The 26,551-nt window shown below is 45.8% G+C and overlaps 1 protein-coding gene across 1 annotated transcript in view; it reads left to right on the top strand.

Moving 5' to 3' along the window:
• The window catches only part of LRRK2 (leucine rich repeat kinase 2), a 2,096,839-nt gene that overhangs the window by 863,361 nt on the left and 1,206,927 nt on the right, over positions 1–26,551 (top strand). Inside the window, exon 25 of the mRNA XM_086967213.1 lies at positions 17,839–17,987. Coding sequence (XP_086823339.1) covers positions 17,839–17,987 — 149 coding nt within the window. The remainder of the gene's footprint in view (positions 1–17,838; positions 17,988–26,551) is intronic.

Below are 26,551 nucleotides of genomic sequence, written 5' to 3'. Positions count from 1 at the left end.
TGGATTTAACTTTAGGTGGTTGTAATTCATCCAGTCCCGGATGAAGATCATGGTGGACTGAAAATTCACCATGGACTCAGGGGATGGGGACAGGGTGAAAATTAGCTGCAGGTCATCCGCATAGTTGAGAACGCTGACTTCCATTTGGTGGAGGGCGAAAATGAGAGGGGCGATGTACAAATTAAATAAAAGGGGAGAAAGGGAGGAGCCCTGGGGAACCCCGCATGGAACTTTCCAGAAGTCTGCCGAGAAGTCGCCCAGGCGTACTGACTGGATGCGGTCCCTCAGGAAGGAGGACAGCCAGACCAAGGCCGAACCTCCGATCCCCGCCGCCCTGACACGAGAAAGTAAGATGGAATGATCGACCGTGTCAAAGGCGGCGGAGAGGTCGAGGAGACCAGGGCCTGGGGATGGTTGGTGTCCATACCCTCTCTGAGGTTGTCAAGGACCGATGGCACCACGGACTCCGTGGAGTGTGCGGGGCGGAACCCAGCCTGCCGGGGGGCTAATACTCTGCTCTCCTCCACAAAGGTGCTGAGCGTACGGGTGACATGGCACTCTAGTACCTTCCCTAGGAAGGGCAATATGGAAATAGGGCGGTAGTTGGCAAGAACGGAGGGGTCGGCTCCAGGTTTCTTTAGGATGGGCAGGATGGTGGCTGTTTTTAGGGGTTGAATAACAATGCCCTAGGACAGTGAGCTGTTGAGAAGTTTGAGAGGGGGCTGCACGCAAGTGGAGTAGATATGTCTGAGGATGTGAGGGGGACAGGGATCCAGAGGTGAGCCTGATTTGACCATCGAAAGGAGGGTAAGAAAGGCCTCCTCTGTCAAAGGGGGAAAGGATTCGAGGCGGGCCTCGCCTAACGGACACTGGGGGTCGACAAAAGTAGGGGGGGAGGAGGGATGTTTGCTTTGATATTAGAGATTTTATCTAAGAAGTAGGTGTTAAGGGAGTCGCAAAGAGCCTGGGAAGGAGAAGGTTTGAGTGTGGCTCTGTCGGAGTAGGCCAGATCGTGTACTATAGAGAAGATTTCTCTGGGCTGATTTTCAGCAGCTAGAATTTTTGAGGAGAAAAAGGCGGTCTTAGTAGCCAGAATTGCTCTTTTATACTGGGGTAGGAGAGCGGAGTACTGGGTTTTAAGGTTTGGGCACTAATCACGCCTCCAGGCCCGCTCAGCATGACGTACTGAGAGTTTTAGGGCCTTGAGTTCTTCATTAAACCAGCGATTAGCATCATTCGGACGTTTGGAAGACACCCGCCTGAGAAACAAAAAAGTACTTAGGGGGATAGAACATAAGAGCTCCGGTCAGCGCCCAGTCATAATAATGAATCCGTAGAGAATGCAGTTATGCAATTGCCATACCTTCCACCCCCCTAATGAATCCAAGGATACATTACATCCCACCCCCTCCATACACCCCCCCACAACCCCTTACACAGCTAAGACATACGGCTGGACGTCCATTCAGGAAGGCTGAGCCTCTGAACCACCATCTCCTCCCCTGTCCGCCTGAACTGGAGAGCCCCGATACTCAAGCCACTCCATCACTGTCTCCGGCTGATCAAAAAACCATGCCCCACCATCTGCCTCAACTCTGACGGGCCGGAAACAACATAGAGTACTTCATGCCTCTCTCTCGCAGGTTGTGCTTCACTGACGAGAAGGATTCTTTGCGTGAAGTCTGGAAAGAAGGCAATAGTAGTGTTCTCATATTTAAGGGGAGCACTGGCCCTCGAGCACTGAAGAATAGCGTCTCTGTCCTGGTAGTTTCGGGCCAACATGGGCCGCGGTGGAGCGCCCCGTCTAGGACGGCTGCCCGGGACCCTGTGCGCCCGTTCAATGATGAAAAACTTGCTAAGGCCCTTCGGCTGCAAGTGCTTGAGGATAAGATCTTCGACAAATAGGTCTGGGGCCTGACCCTTCGACTTCTCAGGCACGCCCAGGATGATGAAATTGTTACGGCGGAGGCGGCCTTCATAGTCATCCAACTTGAGATCGAAGGCCACACGTGAGTCGCGCAGCTCTCCAACCTCCTTTTGCAACTGGGTGACGACCTCCACGAGACTGGAAGTGGTAAGTTCAACTTGTTTAACCTTTTCATTCAGTTTTCCCATATCTGCACGAATCAAGTTAATGTCTATGGCCATTGAATCCATCTTATACTCCAGCGAGGTTTTAACCCCAGATATAGCATCCATGACGTCTTTAAGAGGGAGCTCAGGTTCCTCCCCAGTCAGCGCTCCCTTCACGGAGTCCTCCGACAGCCTTCCTCTTGGCATATCCTTAGTAATTGCATACCTGTTGAGTTTATTAGCTTGAACCGGCTTCAAACCCCTGGCCCCGGGGCCCTTCACACGCTCCATGTCCCGATGGACAGTGCGCAATCAGGGACGGCCTCAAGAGACAGCCAGATGTTACTCCCAACACAGCAGCTCAGAATGCGGGCCCTCTACAGACCGCTGCACCAAGGACAAGCAACACAGTTCATCCACAGTGAAGACGTTGAAAGGGGCCTTACGAAAGCACGCAGCATCAGGGAAATAGGAACACAATCGGTCCACCACCACGGGGGGTCACCCGCTGTCCCCTGGCAACACCTCCAGATATTGGTCAGCTGTGCCTTAATGCCTCTTCTCCACTCACACCCCCGAGCCAGCCAACTATTTGAGCCAAAGAAGTTCAGCGCACCGCCAGTTGATTGCACTAATAGACAGTGCCTCCTGAAGTTCAGACAAAGGAGGGGTGTAACAGGGTGGGGGTGTTCCAATTCGACGGCCGCCCAATAGAACAATGTGCGTAATCCGGGCCCGCCTCCACACCGCACCTCAAAGCTGCAACATACCTCCAATGTAGAAGGCCTCCCCCCTCGCATCAAACCCAGCACACGCCTCTGGACTCCGAAGGCGACGATCTCCACAAGCTGGGATGAATCACATCCCAGCGTAACGTCCCAAGGGCCCTGCAAAGGGGGAAGGCCACCAACACAGCAACCGTTTAAAGGAAATGTCCCTGGGGCCAGCCGTCCGCCCGCATCTCCTAGTACCAAACAGTGGCACCCTGCACCAAGTAATGCAGCTTGCACCACTGGCTCTGCAGGTCGGTCGAGATGCACAGCGAGGGGTGGTTCACATTGCCCTGAGTGCTATTGGCGGGGGCCCCGAGAAGCTGCAGTACGTCCCAACAACTCTGTGGTAGCAAGGTGTCCAATTAGTCACAAAATGGCCCGGATGATCAAGAAGAAAAAAAGGGGGGGGGCGGTCTCCACAATCACCACCTCACCGCAGCCATCCATGGTCCACAGGGGGGGGGAGGAAAGGGGGAACCAAAAGTCAAAGAAGGGGGGGGGGGATCCACTCCCTACCTGAGGTCTGGCACAAAGTGGCTCGAGCGGTGTCCGCATCAGCCGCGGCCGCCGCAGCACCCTCGCGCCTGCCGCTCCCCTCTCATCTCTGCACGACCACTCGAGGAGCACCGAACCACACAGTCCAGCGGAGGCACCGGATACCGGCCCGAGCGGTCACTTCTCACTCCGCGGCCCCACCATCCGGCCGAACCGGAAGTTGCTGCTTGTCGGGCTGGAGTTCCAACCGAGGATCCTGGCTTGAAGGCCTGCACTCGGCTGTCTGCAAGCTGAGGTCACAGCACCCCCGCAGGAACTGCAAATAGCCCCGGGACCGGCGGCCAAGGCTCTGCTGCACTTCCGGCACCGGGGAAAGCTCTCCGGATGTCAGGCTGGTAATTGAGGATTCATTTAGGGCTCACGAGCGCGAAGCTCAAAGACTACGCGGCCATTCTGGATCGCGCTTCGCCACGTCCCCTCCGGTACTCTAAAAGCCATTCTTATTTGTAATATCAATACATGTAAGTCACGTAAATACAACACATATTGCATTACAAATGCTATAGGTGTCACATTTGCGAAAGTTATACCTATTGGCATAGTAAATGATAAAGCTATTAATTTCGCTATTTTCCAAAAACAAAACAAAAATAAAAAATGTGTCATTTACAATACTAATAGCTCAAACTTTCCTAATGCAAGACCTTTTGCATTGCAATTGCTTTTTATATATTGGAATAATCTCTGCACCAGCCCAAGTAGGAGGGAGCTCCATACCTTGAAAAATGGCGTTGAATAGGGTCCATAAGTAGGGTATCCAAACAACGTGGTAATTTCTGAGCAAGTCTCCATGGATCCTATCTAGCCCAGGTGCCTTGTTTAGCAAAAGTTTAGCCAGCGCCAGGGTTATCTCTGCGAATGTGCAGGGTGGTGAAGTGATATCATTAATGAGACTCTGATTAAAACCAATGGCCATGTTGTCAATTTGTCTACGTCGGGGTTAAGAATATAAAACTTTAAAACTGGATCTCCAAGCTTTGTCTCCTAGATTGGGTTCGGTTGATGAGTTGCCTTCGGGTTTGCCTGTTTTGACTAAATTCCAAAAGCCTCTCATGTCTCTATCATCTAATGCTTTTTTGATTGCTTCCCATCTGTCGAGGTCCCATGTAGTTTTGGCTTCAGCAAGAATTTTTTTGTAGTACATCCTGGCCTCTCTAATGCCTGTACTATCTCCTAGCCTTAACTCTAGGGTCAGAGCAGATTTAGCTTACCTGCAAGTTTTGTTAAACCAGGGATATTCTGATTTAGGGGAAGGTTTTTTAAAGGTTTTATTGGTATAAAAGAACTCTGACAACTTTAGGACCAAATCTTGGTGATTCTTTGCTATCGTTAAATGTGTTGCATGGTCAACACTGTTTTGGACGGCCGCAAATGCAATTTCTAGAAAGGGGATAATTTGTTCATACATGGAGGACATTTTTTCACCTGATTGTACAAATGTTCCCCAGTGTACTCTTCTGCCACCTTCAATTTTTAAAAGATTGGAGGGACATAGATCTGAGATCCCCTGTACTTCTTTGGGCTGGAACCACTCTAAAGCTAGAATCAGTGGATTGTGATCACTTTCACATCGTGCAAAACTGAAAAATTCTTAGACCTATGCCACAACTCGACGTCTACCAGAATATAGTCAATTATAGATGCCCGCCCCATTTTTTCAATGGTTGGATTGCCCGGGCTGTCAGATAGAAACCGGCCGTTACTCGCCCTGAGCGAGTGGGAAAATGTAAGCGTGTTCATTTGAAGTACAACTGGGTCCATCCAACGGTCGGATAGATGTTACAATCAGGGATTCCCCGAACTGAATCTTCCTCCTTTGTTATGGAGGAGGATAAGTCATTAAGGGGTTCAAAATGACAATTGAAATCTCCTCCAATTATTACATGTATTGGCTCAGGTAGTGTGGAAAGAAAAGAGGCCAGACAATCTAATGTCTGCAAAGTTTGGCCAGATCTCACAGGACGCGAGTAGACCTTAATAATAGGTAACTTAAGGAGGGTATCTGAAGAAAGAAGAATACACAAAATGTCTGGGGAAGAGGTGTCTACCATCTTAATGGTGCATCCTAGATGGATACCAACTCAAATACATTGGCCTCCTGAGGGTCTCCCCCAGGGCCCCTGGGATGCAGGTATACAGTAGGCAACATAACCTACTCTATACAGTGATGTTATTGCCCAAGTTTCCTGGAAGAGACATAGCTCATGGGTGTCTATAAAATCTCCCCAATCCGGGAGGTCCATTTTTTATATTAGACCCACTATGTTCCAGGATAAGAACTTGGTATACTGAGTTTTTTTAATCTTAGCAGTTTCCAAGGGCAGACGTTGCGGGGGCAACAATTCCTCCTGTTGACATGATACTAAATGTGTAGTCCCCATCCGTCCATGTGTGAAACCAGGAGAGACCTCAGAAGTTCCCTTAATGGATACTAAGATATTAGCCACCAGTAGACTGTCTTGGTTTCCCCTAATATACTCATCAGTAGGTTCAATTATGTCATAGTTGTTAGGGTCAGCTAGCTGGTTATCTTTTGATATATTGTGTTTAACACAGTGTTTTAGTCAGTCCACCTGTTCTAGAGAACTGTATCGGTTGCTGATGGGGATAGTGAAAGGTGAATTAATTTCAGAACCCCAGCCCAAATTAGATAGATTGCCTGGCTGAGCTCTCATCTCCCACTTTTTTAACACACTTCCTAGACTCGGTGGTAGGGGGCTGGGGGGGATAAATGTAGCCTAGGGGAAGTGTCTGGATACCACTAGCTGCCCTGTGGAAGTCCCACTCAAGAATATGATGAACTGCCCGACTATCCCTGAAATTTATCAAGACACAATCTCCCATGATTTCTTTCTGCCTCGGCCCCAGCCAACTTACCCTACGCGCGAATACAATTTCGCTATGGATCTGGGGTGGTAATGGTCTGTTTTTTATTTAACCAATGGATCGTTTTATTTTTTTGTTCTGGGTAGGGCTCCGCACTACCTTTTTCCAACTCCGCTACTCCAGCAAGTATGACCACATATGGAGTGGAGGCTGGGGACAGGTCAATACGCAGCAAGGTGGCATTGGTTTCCCTAGGATGGGGTCGGTGTAAAACTGTATTATCTCCATTGCCCTTACTAGGGCGGCAGTGTTCTGAAGGGCAATGCAAGGTTGCTACCAAAGCTCTCAAACCTGGGGCGTTAGATGGAGCATGGGTCGCACTTTGATGGGGAGGAGAATGACCCTGGGGTTCTTGGAGTGGATGGATCAGCCCCTTTGGTGCAATCGTTTGAGCTGGTGGATACTGTTCATCTGAAAAGGATGGCACAGTTAAAATGGGTGAGATCGCAGGGATTTGTTGGGATACAGAGGTACGAACCAGTGATTTATTACTATGAATGTTATTCAAAGCAGTATCCAACTTACTTCCCCAAGAGTCTACCAATGAAGATAATTTATCGATACAGCTGAATACAGCTGCGAGCTCAGATTTTATAAGATATTCAAAATGGGATTTTAATTCCTTTATCAAATGGGAAACCCAAATAGGTGGCTCTATTACTTCATTACTATTGACACCAACCGTATTCCCTGAATGCGGATGGGTTGGCCCCGCCACTGGAGTGTAGTTCCCAGGTTTCCCTCCCTTGTGCAATTTTTGTTTCTTGTGGTCACCTTTTTTTTCTACCCCCACCCTTGGATGTTTTACTGGGTAGCTCCTGCGTTGCGATTACTTGTGCAGGCGATCGATCTGAAATGGATGGGGAATCTATTATTTGGGAAGAACAATGAGCTACTGACTCAATAGTAGGAGTATATCTTGGTAGTATTGGTGTTAAAGAGAGGCGTCTCTCAGTGCGTTCAATTTCACTGGAGACGGCTCCTATTGCTTGCCTTAACATTTTGTCTATAGCTGTGGGTTCAACAATTGGAGTATGAACTTGTGCTCTATGTCTAGTGAGTGGCCTTGCAGGTGGGGGAGTATCTTTCCCCATATTATTGATTTTGGTCCTTCCTTTCCCGAATTAGAAATTATGTTTAAAATTCGTCAATAGAAGAACCTACGCGCTTCCCAAAGGAATTCAATAGTTATGAACCATGTAGTTTGCTCAGACAGGCACACAATACCTCCCCTGACTCAACAATGCATTAACTAAAAAACATTTACAAACAACTCACAAGAAGCCCAGCCCAGCCTCGAACAGTCTTGGACGGGCCCAGACGGGCCCGGGCTCCTCCTGGCACGCGCCCGCATGCGTCCCGCGGTGCGGAAGCCCCACTCCATTTTTTAGGCGCCTCCTGGAGCTGGCTGATGGCTTCAATGTCCGGCGCCATAAGGGGGATGCCTGGACTTGTGGCCCCCCGGTCTGCGCTAGAGGTTGGCGAGTGCGGGAGGGACAGGAAAGCAGGGGGAAACGTTATGTTATGTTATGTTACAGCGTTCTTGTATAGCGCACGGCTACTCGAAAAGAGTGTCCCGGCGCTTTCCACCTGCAGCTCAGAATAAAAATAACACAACACAGCAAAAAGAATGAGAAAAAGAACTGAAACTGAAACAATAAGAACAGCCTAAAGATTAAAAAGCCAGGTCTTCAGGCTCTTCCTGAACTGGAACAAATTGGCAGTGCTGCGCAGCGAAAGAGGAAGCGAGTTCCACAGCTGTGGAGCTTTGCCGCTGAAAGAGCGCCCTCCCGTGCGGGCCTTCCTCACCCGAGGGACCACCGCTTTGTAAAGGGATTCCGAGCGCAAGGAGCGGACTGGTCGATAAAAGGCCAGTCTCCGCCGCAGGTATCCAGCCCCTGATCCAAACAGGGCTTTGTGCATCAAAGTCAGGGATTTAAACTGGATCCGCTTCCAGATAGGCAGCCAGTGTAGCGCCTGTAGCAGCCCGGAAGCTCGGGCTCGTCTACGCAGGCCAAAGATAGCCCGGGCGGCAGAGTTCTGTACCACCTGTAGGCGCTGAACTAGGTAATCAGGGAGGCCAAGGAAGAGGGCATTAGCATAATCTAGCCTAGAGCCGACGAGAGCCTGCACAGTAATACGCCTGTGCTCCTCAGACAGCAGGGGCAGGAATTTACGGAGCATTTTCAAATTTCCATAGCAGGTGCCAGCCAGACCCAGAATATGTGTTCGCAGCAACAGCTGGTTGTCCAGCTTGACACCCAGATTTTTAGCCACCAAGGAAGACTGTGCAGGAGGGCTCATGTCGGACGGCCACCAGTGCTGCCACTCCGGATCGACAACGCAACCGGAGAATAGAACCTCGGACTTGCTAGAATTGGCCCTTAGACTGTTCCGTTGGAACCAGTCAAAGACCAATGTAAGACAGTCCCGAATTCTCCCTCCATCAAACTCCTGGTCTTTCCCGCATGTGAAGAGGAGTTGCGTGTCGTCGGCGTAGGAGACGATCTGGGCCCCATATGCTTCCACCAATGCCGCCAAAGGGGACATAAAGATGTTAAACAACGTGGGGCTCAACACAGAACCCTGTGGAACCCCAACTCCCAATGGCGGCATCTCGGCAGAGCTCTGGGAAACCCAGACCGTCTGGCGGCGGCCTTCAAGGAAGGATGTAAACCACCTGAGCGCCGTCCCCCTAAGGCCGATGTCATAAAGCCTCGCTAAGAGCGCCCTATGGGGGACGTTGTCGAAGGCCGCCGATAGACCTAACATGACCAGCATGGCCCTCCCGCCGACATCCAGAGTCTCCCTGGTGATCTCAGTGACCTCTAGCAATGCCGTTTCCGTACTAAAATTGGGGCGGAAACCGGATTGAGATGGGTGGAGCAGATTGTTAGCTTCCAGAAAGCGTGACAGGACACCGTGGACGTGTTTTTCCGTGATCTTCGTGAGGGCCGGAAGAAGTGAAATTGGCCTATAATTGGCCAGAGCCTCGGCGTCGAGCCCCGGTTTCTTTAGGAGGGGGATCACCATCGCTCTTTTCCAAGAGCTAGGGACCCTCCCCTCCCTCAGAGAGGCGTTGAGGATGGGATTAACCAGCGGATTCACCACCTCCGCCATCCCAGCCAAGAATTTGGCGGGGCAGGGGTCAAGTGGCGAGCCAGATTTCAAATTGGCCAACAGCTGCCTGGACACATTGCTGGAAACAGCAGGAAAATCAGACAGCACCGCCGCCGGTGTGTGCGGAAGTCCGCACCCAGCCCCGGTGACGCCGCTTCCATCCTCCGGTCCTTCCACAAAGGAGGCCAGAATCGCCTTGATCTTATTAGTAAAGAAGCCGGCAAGATCACCTGCCCACGTATCTGAAGAAACTAAAGGGGGCGATTGGGAACTAGGGGTCGTGAACTCCTTCACAATGGTGAAGATCTCCTTACAGGAGTTCGCGGATGCCTCGATCCTCCTAGCCAAATAGTCCCTCTTAGCTCCCAGAATGTCCTGATGGTAGGCCTTCACCGCCGCCTTGTAGGCGAGTTTAGCCTCCCCATCATACAAACGTCGCCAGGCCCTCTCGGCCACCTTGCATTGGCTGCGAGCCACACGAAGAGCCTCCGTAAACCACGGTGCAGATTGCCGTGCCACCGTGGATCGGGGGGCTGCCTTGGGGGCCAGATCGTCCAGCCTATCAATGAGCCACAGCTGCAGAGCCTCAGTGTCGCTATCCAGATCGCCCGAAAGATGACAAGGGTGATCCAGAAGCGCCTGTTCCAGCATGTCAGGTGTCACTCTGTGCAGCGCTCTCGAGGCCGGTCTAGACAAGACCGAGGCACTATTATCCGGCCGCGCACTCTCCAGCACCGAAAATCTGATCAGCCTGTGATCGGACCAGAGCACCGGCAGGGTGTCAACCTCCATAAGAGGGACAGACGAAAACACCTGATCCAGGGTATGCCCCTTCTCATGAGTTGGCCCCGACACGAACGGTATCAGACCCAGTGGAGATGTGATATCCAACAGTTTAACCGCATCCGGGTCGTCCGCTACGTCAAGGTGGAAGTTGCGGTCTCACAATCCGTTTGGTGGCAAAGTAGTGGTGTCCTAGTGCTGGCGTTGGCGGAATTTAAGAACTGTATCCTAAAAATGCGTTTGTCCTGATCACCAATAACAGACCCAAGTACAAGAATGTGTGACTGCAATAAGCCTTAGTGGGTTCACACCTCACCTCTCAAACAGTTCCAATACCTTGATTCTGTTTAATCAGAAGTCTCTCCTTCAATCCCTACATTGAGGAAGACCCAAACAGCTGGTGCTTCTTTGAGGAATCTAAAAGTAACCATTCAGTCCCTGATCATACCTAACCTGCAGCATGTCCTACTGCCTAGGAGTCTATACATTCAACTCATTTCTCTTGATGAGCATAAGTCTCAACATTGTACTGTGGCATCTCAGGCACTGGCATTTGTGACTGGAGTGATACGATCAGATGAGACAGAACACTAAGAGTCTAGCACATTTATACACAAACTTCCCCAAGCAAGGAGGTATTATAATCTGTATCCGAACACAACACTTTGGTTACCTGCTAGTAGTGGAATGCAGTGGCATAAGAAATGACTGGAAAGCAGTAGCCAACTAAATGACTAGATGAACTGCCCATGACTGGCCTGGGACAATCACTGTCTCAGAACCTGCCTCTTGTAAGGTTCCAGGTACATTCTTCTGTGTTTTGTAGCCATAGAAGGGCAGATGTACAAATAACTGATTCACAAAGACTGGTCGCATATTGGGCACCAGCTTTTTGAAAATCGATTCTGATTTTGAAAACTGATTTGCTCCGATTGTATGCCATCACAAGGATGTTGGCATACTGGGGTCAGCAGACCACCATGTCTGTGATTGTACTTCAATAAAGTAAATATTTTGGACATGCATCCCTAGTCACTGCCCACTCTTAAAAAAACGTTACTCACACTGGGACCTCTGTCTCTTTATGAATGGGCTACTAGCTCCTTTGAGGAGTTGGTAGCCTCAGTGGTTTGCTACCAAAATTGCAGTCTCAAACCATTGATACATAACATTGAGAATCATAATGTCGTTGGAAATGAATGCCCAATTGCTATTAAGAATGCTTTTTTAAACCCATTATGCAATTTGATACCCTGTTACCGAAGTGCAAAAGGGGTTTAGTACATTTAAAAAGGCTACATAGTGGTCGCAAACCCTACGATTTTGTGATTTGCAGGCTTCTGGAAAGCTAAATGGCTTTGTACATCTGGCCCTTATCTCTTTGCACCAGTGCAAAAATGGCTTTCAAGCAAAAAGCACACCCTGATATATTTTACAGCATACGTAATATGGGAATCTCAGCTTGCTCATACCATATGTGAATAGCTCACACAGTGCTATTTTCCCAGTTTGCTTTGATGTTAATTTTCTTTAAGCAAAAGAAAGCCAAGCTTTAAGTGTCAGAATGTAAAGTACAATCTAATGAGCTACTCACAAGGAATAGCTTGAGTTCTCCGTGTGTTTCTATATGTCGAGTTCCACATAAATATCTACATTTTGTGGAAGCCATGTGAAAACCACAGGTATTAGTTTATTGTATTGTTAGTGTACCTTTTTGAAAAGGCCATTCTGGTAGGCATGTGACTTGCCATTATCCATTAATATTTAAGGTAACCTAAACGTTATTCTTCTTTTGAAGATTTTATTTAATATGCACTTTCCTACTTTCATAGATAATCATTCAATCAAAGTGTTTAAAAAAAAATATTTGTGTCAAGAGTTCTATCCAACAAATACGTTACAAGAGGTGTGAACATTGGCAATAGCACTTTTCCTTTCAAATCGATATTTTCAACATTCTTTTATAAAATAAATAAGTGGGGTGCAAATGAAGTTTGGTGGCCAGTAATGCCAACTTTAGAATTGGGAGCCAGGCTCCAATCCCTGCCTCGAATCAGCATACTGTGATTGTGGACAAATCATCCAATCTCCCTGTGCCTAAGAAATGGGAAGTGATACTGGTACTCTTGTAAAGTAATATAATGCCCTGAGGCCAAGTTTGCGCCTTCTAAAACTGCAAAAAAACACTTTTCAGAAATCTTTGTCAGTTGTGGCACAATGTGTTTTAGGTGCAACTATTGTATGTTGTCGTTTTGCGATGACTTATACATTAGTTTAGCTTTCTCTTCGAAGCTCTGCCTGTGAAAAATAGAATATATTCAAATGGCAATCAAGAGTTGCACAATGTTGGAAAGGGCAGCTATTTAACATTTCTCTTTAGAAGCACACTTGTATGTACTGACTACTTAAACCACATTTCAAAACTGATCTCTTTCCAACCAAGGCAGGCCGTTATAAAAACAATTAAAAGAATGCATGTATAACTCACTACTCTTCAGGGATTTGAGCACAAGTCATCTTAGTTCACTCGCTAAGCTTGAAATCTGCCAAATTGCTGGTGCTCCTTTACATGAGTACTGTGTGGATGTCTTTTTTCCACAGTTTGAGATTTCCACTTAACCTCCCTAAGCCACATACAAGGAAGATGATTAATTTATTTGCACCTGACTCAGAGCCATATGGTTCTAACAATAAGTTTGGCCTCATAACAGCATATCATGCTGGTGTCCCGTGAGCCTAGGAATGTGGAGGCTATGGTGTTTTTCTCTGGCTTATTTGTCACATTGCCAATTGCAGCTGACAGATTCAGATTGCCTGGCGTTTCAAGAAATTAATCTATTGAATGGTCACCATGAGTGTCCTCTTGACGGATAGATTTGTGTAGTTACTGATGCATTTCTGGCCTGCATGGTAAGAACCTCTGAAGTTTAATCAAAGCTTCAGATAAGTATGAGCATTAAGCAGCATCTCTATCTCAGAACTTAAATTAGAGATGTGGGACATAAAAATGCTTACATACTGTATTTTAACTGACACATCCTAACCTAACATATCAATGTACTAAAGAAATTTGAATTATATGTATAAAGTGCTGCTCTTGGCTGCACAAACAGGACAAAATGTGTAGCCTGACAAAGGTTATTTTTGGCCTACAAGCTTAATGTCTTATATTTAATAACTAATTTATAGAGTACCACATGAAACCCTGAGTCGTCCATATTTAGCGCTCCTGTGATATGTTTTTAATTTTCGCCTCATTATGGCTGCACAGTGGCTCTTCGAGGCAAAAGCTATTGTGTCTGAACAGAAAACAGACATGCAGCATAACGGAGAACCCTTTGCTATGCAAGCTCACGTAGCAAAGTGTTATTCTGTGTGCTCCCACTGCAAATCGCCTCTCCCTACATTACATTTGGCAGTATTGTGTGTCCACATGCATGGTGTCGCTGCACTGCACCTTCTTTCACTTGTAACCAGGAGGAGTTAAGTGCACGAGGGTCTACTTTCAAAACTCTCAAGCAGCAGAGTCTGTGGGATTACTTTAATATGGTTCTGCTGCCAGCCAACACAGATGAAGAGGCAGCATGAGTCATTCAACAGGGTGTTACATAGAGCTCACTTCTGCAATAGCGAGCTCAGTCCACATTGTTGCTTCACTAGAGGAAGAGCCTAAACCAGTCTTATCTGCCTCAGCACACAAGAGGGAAATGGCAAGCAATGGGAGTAAAGATAAAAGGGTTCTCCAGCACTCCTATTCCTTCCAATAATATGACAGGACAAACATGACTCCAGGCTTACACTGTAGTCTGGCTGCTGCATGACCCTTCTTGATAGTAAAAATGTCCCTTTTAAATATTAATAAATCACCACTATGTATGCCTTGTAGCCCACAAGGAATGATGCATTGCATTTAAAAGTAAGACATGTCGAAATTTACAGATATCATGTCCTTATAGTGACTAGCACCCAGAAGCTATTTTTACTGTTGGATGGTTCACCGGCATATTGAGAAAAAGTTTGAAGCAATATCGAATATTAATTCTGCTATCTCAGGCTAGGGACCAGTTAGAAAAATGATGAACAACTATTTTTAATATTTATTAAAAGCCAAACCTAAAGCTAAATTTGGATTTTTGATAAATGTTCAAGAAAGTTATATTTTCCCTGACTAAAGCTCCGGCTAATTGGTGTTAGCATCCAGCTGTGTCCAGCCGGTGAACAAACCTTATAAGGTGTAAAAACAGATTCCAGAGCAGAGCGAATAACCTGTATGCGGGAGGTGTTTTTTTCCCAAGGCAGAAAGACCAGCTGGGCAGAGTCAAGGCACTTCATTTACTTCAAAGGGCCTGCCCTACCATAAGCAGATGTCAGATGACACCTGGTAAGTCAAACAGCACCAAACCTATTGGGGGAAAGCTGTCCTCAGAACTGGTTTGGAGTAATCACAGAGGAGGCGTTTCTCATTATCCCTACAACTCCTCTGAGTGGTCTAGCAGACTCTGCACAAGGGGAGAAGGGTTTGGAATTAGTGAGGGGTACTGTGAAATTGTTTGCGGTAGGATACACAAACTGCTGCAGCAGTGGATAGTGTACCAGTGGGAAATGGTACCCTATTGTTTAGTGAGGGTCCAGGAGTCAACCCACAACCATTCTAGTGCTATGTCTAAACGTTGCACAATAGGACACCGCCTTCAGAACACTCTGGATCTGTGGAAGAACTGAAGTCTACACCTGCTATTTGGGAACTCTGAGGAGACCTGAAGGGCTGAGCCTACACCACCTTGTACCCATGAAAAGAAGTGGTCACCAAGGGTCAGTTGGCTGACCTGTGTGGCTACAGGGACACAACAAGCTGCAAGAGGCCTTATTCTTGAAGTGTTAGTTGACCAATACCTATTGGACCTGAATTGACCTGAGCTCTGCTGGTGGCCAATGCAGGCATGAGTCTTGACACCGACATGCTGCTCTGGAGGTGCTGTGACCCTCTGCTGTATCTAACTTGGACTTCTCCCAACCTCTGTGAAAACTAGGAACGTAAAAAATGTTGGACTCCAAGACCTCAGGAGGCTCAAGATGAACCTGCCAAGCTGATCTGCCAAAGGCACAGCATCACTGGACTTAAGAAACAGGCTTGTCCCTCTCTTGGCTTCCCTGGAGAAGCAAACCCATTTCAGCGGGACCTTGTAGAGCCCTCACTGGGTATAGGCCCCCAGCCTTACTCTGCTGGAGCATTCGAGTTCCGAATAAGAAACTAAGTCTGACCTTTTACGTCTTGACCCGGTGAAGGTGCCAAAAGTATCCAACCAATGAAAGGACTTCCCTAGTCATGAAACAAAACAATTTCCGCTTTGAGCTTTTCCCAACAAAACTAACAGCTTAACTTGGGCCTCGTCAAACGCCTATCTGATATCATGAAGCCCACCTCGGATACAGCCTGCTGCCTTACTCCGCTGGAGGATTTTGACTTCCAGAAAAAGACTAAGTTGCAATGTGAAACCTCTCATTAAATCAAATCTAAGTGGTGCGTCTGACCCGCGTACCTAGGCGACTGGCCTAAAATTGTGCCCAGGTCCTGGTCCTCCGTGATCATTGGCTCCCATTGGTGCTTCGTGCTTTTTGACACTATTTTCATCTACATTTTTCAAAATTCATATCTCCAGTTCCCCTTATTGGAGTTTTGTCATTTTGCTCATTACATCAGTCTATATTTTTTAAAATTAGAGTAGTATTTTTATTATGTTGTGTTTGTGACCTTTTAACTATTTTAGTATTATTATAAGCTGTAGACTTCTCTCTAACTTAAGCCTGTCTTCTCTGTGCCATAGCTACCAAGGGTTGAGCTCTTGTTTAAATTTCTTAAATCTTTTATTGGATCTAACAGGACAGTCCCTTTATTACTTGTGGCGGACCTCAATCCACCCCATTTAACAAACCACGTTCTCACACCTGTGAATAAGTAAACAATTTGGTTTTGATAGATTTATTACTCTCCATGGCCAACAGCAGACTACTCACTAGCTCTTTTATAAGCCAAATCCTACTTTTAGTTTTCTTCCCTCTTTCCCATCTCTCTACTGAAAATAGTATTGGAAGCCGGTGTTTTGAGGACTAGGCAAATCCTCAATGTGAACAGGTCAAGGTTTTGTCTTGTAATCAAAACCTCCTAGACAATTTACATCATTCCCTTTTTGGTTAGTGCCTCACCATTCCTATGTGTCCTTCAACTGCACTCCTGGGATCTTGTCTTCATGTAAATGTAGTGCAATAATATGCAGGAACTGTTGATCACCTGATAATTTTTTAGGGTCGGTCTTACCTATTATCCTTCAGAAACCCAAACCAACAGTGATATTTCGGAGTTGGGCTTCTCGCGTGACAGTTTCTGATTTTGCAATTTCTCTCATCTAAGTGAGGGATCTTGGGGCAGGGGAGCTATCTGGGTGGGCATGGCTGACAACCCCTATAACTGTGGCTATCAATTCAGGCCAGGGATACGGTGGTGTAAGTTCTGGTAATACAGCGTTGGGTCTTTGCAAAGTTTATGGAGAGACCGGGCAGAATGCAAGCCTCTTGTGTGAAAGCTCACAAGCATTCTCCCAAATCTCCATCTGAGGAGGTAGTTTGTTTGAAGGCTGGGTATAAGGATTTAGGAAACATTATTGTGCTATGCTTGCTCATGTTTTTGATGTTTTGTCCAGGTACTTCCCCATTTATCAGGATGAAGCAATAGTCATATCCAAGATCTTGAATTTCGATATACAGAAGACCTGAAAGGTTTATTTATAAGTCAAATATCCAAGAGTAAAGTAAATTCCTAAAGAGTAGCTCTTCAGTGTTTTGGCATGAAAAGTTCAGGTGTCCTCTATTAGAAGACTACTGTACTGGGCAGATATCACCCCATTATTTCGGGTGCTGAATGGTTAGTGCACCACTATTTTATTTAAAAACATTGTCCATCGTACTTGGCATACCAATGTTCATATCTGAACCTACATAATATTGCACTGTACCTTCCGTTAATCATTACTTTACTGGGTATTGATTATGTGTAACTCACACAACAACTGTGAAGTACATAGGCAACAAGGGGAAGAAGGAGGAGAGGTGAATGGTGCAAGTTGCATGGAATGCTCTCTGGTGAAGCAATTGAGGTGTGAGAAACAAGGCCGAAACAAAAGTATGAGAAACACACAAAGCTTGATATTTTTTTTGAAACAGAGAAAACTATGCTAATCTTTGAGGTATATTTTAGCATAGTAACTAAACAACTGGAACCAGTGCCAAGAGGCAATAACCACCCAATCTCTACAGGGGGAATTCTGACATTTTCAGGGAGAATGGCTTTGACTGGTCCAAGGAAACAGAATAGTGTATGTTTGGAGATGCAGAGTTGGAAGTCTGACAGGTTTAAGTTTTACATAGCTCTTTGGGTATTCCAGAATTTATTTGACTGTTTGATATACCTCTTTGGGAAGCAAGTGTAGTGCTTCAAGACCTGCACAATATAATGACATGTAATACAATTTTAATATGCCAGGGATGATTTTAAGATATTTAGAGTTTATGAAGGCATGAGGCATGTTGTTGATATCTCTTGGACCATCTTTTATAAATATTCTGTCTCAGTGTGATTTTTTCTGTCTTGCAGAAATAACATTTCTGACATTAATTCGCCATTGGGTCTCACTGAGCTGAAAACCTTAAACCTTACTAAGAACAACATTTCTTCACTTGTAAATAATATTCTTGAGGGATGCAGCAAAGTTGAGATGTTCAGTGCAATGATGAATCTCCTTGGTGAGTATTCTTAAAATGTTGTTGTATAGCTACCTCTGAGATACAATACTAACCAATCTATATGTTTTGCTTTCAAACAAATCATTATCACTATCAAAATTACATATGTAAAAAATCTATGTTGAGATCTACTCAAAAGACAAGTCAACAACTTCTGCAATAAGATGTATTCCTGCAGACAAGTGGGTCCATAGGACTAATAAAGTCCTTTTCTTTTTTTTATAAACTATTTTTTATTTTGTTTTTAACCATTTGCCAGAATCTCAACAGGTAAGTCATGTATACATCAAATGTTACCTTATTCAATTACTTGCTATTGTCATGCATACAAAGAATACACTTTGGGGCTTCATCCTCCATTGTTCCCTGCCCTTCCCAACCAACATATTAGATGTGGCCCACTTGGGTTTCCTCCCCTTAGGCAGTGAGGTTGTCTGACTAAGTCTCACAGTTCCTGCTTGTTGGGTGCATAACATCAGATCCACTATCCTCCACCTCCAGACCATAATGTCTTAACCATGGCTGCTAAACTTTTTTGAATTTTTTTGGGCAACCTCAAGCCTTGTAGGTTGTTTTCTCTGCCCCATATAGAAGTCCATATTTGCCCGCCTTTCCGCCAGAGTGGGCAGGTTTTTTCTTCCCCAGTGTCTGGCGATATCCTGTTTAGCCACGATAAGCCCCAGATTACACAGTAATAGCTGATAGCTAGAAATACCTAAGTCTGTACGGATGCCTAGAATAATATATTTGAGATCTGGGGTATCTGTATTTCTAAGATCTTACTTAGCTCCTGTATTATTTTTTACCAATATCTTTGTACATGCTGACATTCCCACATTCTGTGTATGTATGTGCCCTGGTTTTGCAGTGTAAACAATTGTGCGTCTCCGCCCTTCCCATCGCGTGGAGTCTCCCTCGGTCACAATACACTCTGTGGAGGACTTTGAATTGTATTAGTCGTAGACGAAGCTTAATGGCAACCTCTCTCGGGTGCATCAATGCTGCCTCCCAATCTATATCTTCTAAGGGGCCAGTAGTTTCGTCCCATTTTCCTCTCAGAGATACCAGTCTGTCAGGGATGTTATTTAACAGGGTTTTGTAAGTCCAAGAGAACGCTTTAGAGGGTATCTCTCCCTATAGAAGTCTTCCTTCCAGCAGTACATATTCAGGGATGTCTGTGATATCAGGCTTTTGTGCCCTCCAAGCGTGTTGTAATTGTAGGTACTTGTATCGTTGTGTATGAGACAATTGGTATTCTGCTTGGAGGTCTGAGAAAGATTTTATGTCCCACCTCTTGATTATGTTGCCTAGTGTAGTGACCCCGCCTGTATCCCTTCCCCTTAAACCCCGCAGTTTCCCCAGTTCAGGCAGCCCTTTGCCCGCCCACAACGGTGTGCTCTTGGTTAGACTTTTCTTCCATTTCATCTGTCTTTCGGCCCCTTTCCACACCTCTATTGTCTGTCACATAGCTGCAATAAACCCTGCTTCCCTGCGCCCCCATAAAGATAATGAAGGAATTAATGTTTCTGAAATTGAAGCCTCTCTAGTGTGGATGTGGGATGGTCACCTGGTGCATGGCATCATTCGTTAACTACCACCAGATGAGCCGCCCGGGTGCACACCAAGAGACTGCTTCCCACGCCCCGCCTTCGGGCCCGGCAAAGAAGCCCATTAAGCCTTCAGACAGCTCGGGCTCGAGCCAGCCTATCCACGGTGCTGATCCTACACTGACACCTAAGAAAAAGCCATCTTCGTCAACCACGACGACCGTTGCTCCGACACCGAAGCACACTGCACCGAAGACTGGCAGCGGCTCATCGATGCCGAAACCGCATTCGGAGCCAACTAAAAAATCACCTAAAGCTCCAGATTCACAAGCTTCGAAACTGAAAAAAACACCTGGAACCGATGAAACACAGGTTCTGGTAAAGGACACTTCAAAAGGGCACGCTTCTAAACCGAAATCAGCTACCGACTCTGTGCCAAAAAACCCTTCGGAGCCAAAAACCTCAACACCGATGGATCTGCCCTGTTCAGAGGAACTTTTCACACCTGATCCTAACCAAAAAAACTCTTGTCAAGGATCCTAAGACTGGTCAATTGACTCTCTGTTCCAAAAAGAGACCACTTGATGCACCAGAACCTCCTCCTCCTCCTCCAAAGAAGAGAGACATTGCAATCTCTCCATTAAGAGTGCCTTCTCCTCCACCTCCCCATACTGTTCCTCCTCCTACACCTACTCCACCTCACCATTAACCTACACCATCCCCTGATCCACAAGATGATGTAGACAGAGACTCTGATGACACAGATGGAGGTGCACATGACCCAGCAAGGACCAATAGACCCCCTCAGTCACCAAATCCATGGGATGATTGCAACACCCCTGATGTGCCTTATGTCCCACAAGACGACATATACCCTTCTAGACCATCCCCACTAGAGGACACTATAGGTTTTAACCTACTAGTCCAAAGAGCTGCCCATTATCATGGGGTGGGCTTACACACCGATGTGGTGGAGGAAGATTTCCTACTAGACACTTTTGATAACACACAAGGTCTACTGCCATTTTACCAATGCTTAAGGGTGTAATCAAACATGCAACAGGTTTTTAAAGACCCCGTCAGGGCTAGGGTCCTCAATCCTAGAATTGAGAAAAAATAAAAAACAGCCCCTACTGATCCAGTCTATATTAAAGGTCCAGTACCATTAGACTCTTTAGTAGTGTCTAATGCACGTAAACGTGCTAATTCTCAGATATCAGGTGAGACGTCACCACCAGACAAGGAATCCAAGCTACTTGATGCCTCAGGCAAAAGAACAGCGTCTCAAGCAGCTAATATTTGGCGCATCGCCAACACCCAAGCTTTGCTGGCTAGATATGACAGAGCTCATTATGATGAACTAGAGTCCATAATGCAGCATCTACCTGACAAATACAAAAGTAGGGCCAATGAACTAACACAGGAAGGTAAAAATATTACCAACACTTCCATTCGCTGTTCCCTAGATGCCGGAGATACCGCCTCAAGAGCAATTAATACCAGCACCCTCCTACGTAGACATGCCTGGCTACGTATTTCAGGTTTTAAACCTGAGGTACAAAACTCCATCCTTAATCAGCCATTTGATGAGACACATTTATTCGGCCTAAATGTTGACGTGCCTTTAGAAAAGATGATAAAAGACACCATACAGCAAAATCTATGGGAGCCTTGCAACAGCAATCTCCCAGACGTTCTTTTCGTCGCTCATCATACAGAGGCAACACTAGAGGCTACTCCTCCGAAAGTCCCTCCACCTCTTACAAAACCCCTAGCCAATCCACATTCACTAAGGGCTACCAAAGAGGGGGTTACAGGGGTAACAACAACAAAGGCAGAGGTAAAACCAACAACTCCCGCTCTGCCTCTACCCCTACCCAATGACTTTCCTCCCCTTCCCCCCCAACATTCCACTCCTTTGGGGGGAAGACTGCAACAATTCCTTCCTGCCTGTATCAACATCACATCAGACAGGTGGGTGCGACAAATTATCTAATCTGGTTACTATCTAGAACTAACATCTACCCCCCAAACATACCACCCAAACAGCGTCCAATGGCACAAGAACATCTAGCACTGTTAAAGCAAGAAGTAGAATCCCTGATACAAAAAATTGCAATAGAACCAGTTCCTCTGCAACAACAAAACAAAGAGGTTTACTCTTTACATTTTCTGATTCCAAAAAAGGACGGCTCTCTAAGGCCTATTCTAGACCTCAGACCGCTAAACCTAGTCATACAGTCAGAACATTTTCACATGGTCACACTGCAACAAGTCCTTCCGCTTCTGTCGCAAAATGACTTCCTTGCTACTTTAGATCTCAAGGACACATAATTCCACATTCCCATTGACAAGGCTCACAGGAAGTATCTCAGATTTGTAATAGACGGACATCACTATCAATTCAAAGTACTCCCATTCGGAGTCACAACAGCACCAAGAGTATTCACCAAGTGCTTAGCAGTGGTGGCAGCGCATTTACGAAGACAACACATCCATGTCTTCCCGTAACTCGACGACTGGCTCATAAAAGCCAGCTCATACAACCAATGCGTGGAACCCACTCATGCCACAATACAACTGCTTCACGGCTTGGAGCTCACAATAAACCACGCCAAGTACCATCTACAACCATCCAAAGTACAACAGTACCTCGGTGCCACAATGAACACCTCAATAGCGCTTGCCTATCCCACTCCAGCAAGGATAGCCAGCTTACAAACTCTTCTAACAAGGTTTCAGCTACAACACTCCCTTCCAGTAAGAGTGTTTATGCAACTCATAGGGATGATGGCCTCTTGCATTTTCATAGTGCCCCATGCAAGACTTCAAATGCGTCTGCTACAAGAATGCTTATCACGTCAGTTGAACCAGGCTCAAGGTCAATTGACAGACCTAGTTTTGGTAGACGATCGGACTCATTGCTCTCTGCAGTGGTGGAACACCAAAAACCTTTCCAAGGGACGACCGTTCCTAGAGCCAGTTCCTCAGATAATCTTAACTACGGACGCATCGCTCTCCGGCTGGGGAGCCCACCTCCTGCAACACACCATGCAAGGCAGGTGGACACCATAACAAAAGTTACTCCACATCAATCATCTGCAGTTACTAGCAATATTCCTAGCACTAAAAGCTTTCCATAAGCAGGCATCAAACAAAGCTGTGTTAGTCCGTACAGACAACATGGCAGCCATGTATTACATACAGAAGCAGGGAGGCACACACTCCCTGCAACTATCTCAACTAGCACAGGACATATGGCAGTGGGCTATACCTCAAAACATATTCCTTCTAGCCCCGCATGTTCCAGGAGTATAAAATACCATAGCGGATCTGTTAAGTCGACAAACACAACAGACCCACGAGTGGGAACTTCATATGCAAGTTCTTCAGCCATTCTTTCAGATGTGGGGACAACTTCAGATAGACCTATTTGCCATCCACGAAAACGCCAAATGCCCAAGCTTCGCTGCCAGATATCCACACCCACTGTACAAAGGCAATGCCAAACAGATTTGCGTACGCTTTTCCACCTCTACCACTCATGCCACTAGTAGTACGCAAACTAGAGCAGCATTCTCTGACCCTCATCCTAGTTGCTCCAACATGGGCCAGACAGCCATGGTACACCACACTGCTACAACTGTCGGTAGTACCGCACCAAAAATTACACCTGTCTCCACACCTCTTAACGCAGAACCGTGGAGAGATCAGACACCCGGACCCAGTTCAGCTCAACCTTGCGATCTGGCTCCTGAAATCCTAGAATTTGGATATTTAAACCTTCCTCCTTACTGCATGAATGTCTATTCAACACATCATAGGATACTTACTGCATCACCAAAGATGCAACTTAGCCTATACGTCTATTAGACTACATCTTGCTGCAATAGCAGCATATCTGCAAAACAGACAACATCTACCTCTATTCAGAGTACCTGCCATTAAAGCCTTCATCAAAGGCTTTAAAAGAGTAATTCCTCCCAGAGTACCACCTTCACCTGTGTGGAATTTAAACGTTGTTCTCACACGGTTAATGGGGCCTCCCTTCGAACCCTTACACAAATGTGAACTACAATGTTTAACATGGAAAGTTGTGTTCCTAGTAGCTATTACCTCTCTGCGGAGAGTTAGTGAACTACAAGCACTAACCATTCAAAAACCCTTTTTACAAATGCATCACAATAAGGTAGTTCTGCGTACCAATCCAAAATTCTTACCCAAAGTCATTTCTCCCTTCCATCTCAATCAATCTGTGGAACTGCCCGTATTCTTCTCGCAACCACAGACAGTACCAGAAAGAGATCTTCGCACATTAGATGTCAAAAGAGCATTGCTATACTACATAGAGAGGACACAACCCTTTCGTAAGACAAAACAACTTTTTGTGTCTTTCTCACCACCACACAAAGGTAATCCCATTTCAAAATCTGGGATAGCTAGATGGATTGTGAAATGCATACAGATTTGTTACCACAAAGCTAAACGCACGTTATCTGTTCCTCTTAAAGCCCACTCTACAAGAAAAATAGGGGCTTCAATGGCATTTTTAGGGAACATTCCCCTAGATGACATCTGCAGAGCAGCTACATGGTCTACACCGCACACATTCACAAAACACTATTGTGTAGATGTGCAAACCAAGCAACAAGCTAATGTGGGCCAGGCTGTTCTCAAAACATTATTCCAAACTACTGCAACAAATAGGGGAGGTCGCCGCTAAGAGTGGGTACTGCTATACAATCTATGCACAGTGTACAATCTGCAGCTCATATGCCTCGAACGGAAAATGCTACTTACCAGAATGCATCTGTTCTTGGCAGGTAGAGTTGCACACGCCCACCCGCCTCACCGGCTACCCTTGTCTGTTCTATTATTATCTTAATTAGATGTAAATTACATGGGCATCCTTCCTTTTCTTGCAAAGCTCCATCATTTCCCTAATGGCGAAAAACAATCTGGGGATGGAGCCGATTCCCATGCGCAATGTGGTCCAAAGGAGGAGACACCTATCTTGTGACTTCCAAAGAACATTTCAGGACAACAACAAACTGCAAACATCCGGGCCCAACACTAGGTGGCAATCTATGCACAGTGTGCAACTCTGCAACTCTACATGCCAAGAACAGATGCATACTGGTAAGTAGCATTTTCCTTTAGGCCCGTCGCAGCTGTTGAAGATTCCACACCAATTCAAGATTTCATTAAATGACTTTGTGTCATCTAGTACTTTTTCTGATGATTGGGACTTCAAGACTGTTAATAATATGTCAGACTTAGAAATGTCTAGGTATTCACAAATCATGAATATTTAGAAGGTTCATCAGACTATGAACAAATGTATTGTTATAATCATTATGGTCACCATTTCTTGCACAAATCAACTAAGCCTAGAAATGTATTAATGTATAACCAATGGAAACATTGTCCTACTCCACCAAAGGGTAGCTCAAAAACTTCTGCCAATAAGTTTCCGTACTTTTCAGGGTTCAATGTATCAAATGCTGAATCATTTTACTTTAAAAATGTAAACAAAACAGGAATGAAAAGTATGTTGACCAATACAAAACAGATCTATTCTGCAGCCTTTTATGTCCAACTGTCTAAACTAGGTTTCGACTTTTGGAAGGACAACATTGAGACAAAAACTTTCTGGGGCACAAAAGATTGGCAAGTGCAGGGTATAGAAGCTTTATTTTGAGCATGTATCATCCCTGAGCAAATTATGTTTTTAAATGACACTGTCCAACAGACATCTTGTCTTGGGTTAGCCAAGATCAAAGACATGAACAATCCGTCCATGCCTACGCCTACATCTGATAGCAATAACAATTCAGAAGGGGAAGTTGATGTACATACTATTATTTTGCATCACAACAGAACAGATCCAGATTGAAAAAAATGGTTGATCAAGCCCACAGACACAAACAACTGTCAAGATAGATTCCTGAACAAAACACAAGGGGCTAAATACAATAGGCCAGAACCAAGATATTTTCAAAGACAGCATCCAGGAATAGTAACAACATACAGTGTAGGGAAGCTCTGCCTTGATTGGCTTTATAGATTTACACATAAGGATGTAAAGCAACATTTATATTTACTGAAAGATGGCGCTGATCTTAGGGAATTCTTGCTAAGACCAAGAAAACCGCGCCATAAACGTTTTATATATGCCGGTATCTATGCTGCTTTTCATGAAGCATGGAAGATTACGCAAGCAAGAGACTGCAGAACGAACATGAGAAATTAATCGTATTAATTTAGAGAAAACTCTGTAGTTGACAATGGGTTAACAACTCTGTCATCCAGGATATATTCATTGGACAGCATAGTGTCTTCTGCATAGACATCATGGAACAGGACTTGGTCATGTTGCAACTTGGTCAGTCGCAATTACTTTCTATCATGCTATTAGGCTGGACGTTGCAAAACCTTCGTTCAGGCTATGTGCCTTGGCGTTTAATCAATACTACGTCACTGTTTTTAGAATTCAATCTCACTGATAAACAGATCAAATTGGCTCAAAGGGGAGCAGACTATACGGTACTGAGCTTCGTGCACTCCGTGTTTGGCGCATTGCATCTCATTTTGGGACTCGGTGCAGGGATACACTTTTTGCTCCTCCTGCTACGATATGGCAAGCCAAATCACCAGCACCACTCCAAGCACCATAGAGAGAGCTCTATTGGAGATGAAGTGTTGTGAGCGCCTCGTCCACATTTTGGAATTAACTAATTTAAGGGAATTGAATACCACATGGTTTCTGTCATTCAGACCAATCTGGCAAGATTGCATCTTACCTGTTCTACGCTGCCTGCTATGCGGAAAAGAATACGTGCTAGACATCTGTCTAACACTCCCATCAGTCATGCCAACGGATGTTGATACTTTGCTGGACCCGGTAAGCTCCCATGCGCAGTGTTTTCCCCAACGGCTACCATTTCTGATGACAGCATCCATTGAGATCTCACAACGCAAAAGGCTGATGCTGAGGTACACTTCAGGCACACAGGT

This window comes from Lissotriton vulgaris, chromosome 1_1, assembly GCF_964263255.1.
Source record: "Lissotriton vulgaris chromosome 1_1, aLisVul1.2, whole genome shotgun sequence".
NCBI lineage: Eukaryota > Metazoa > Chordata > Amphibia > Caudata > Salamandridae > Lissotriton > Lissotriton vulgaris.
This window is presented reverse-complemented; position numbering and strand designations above follow the sequence as displayed.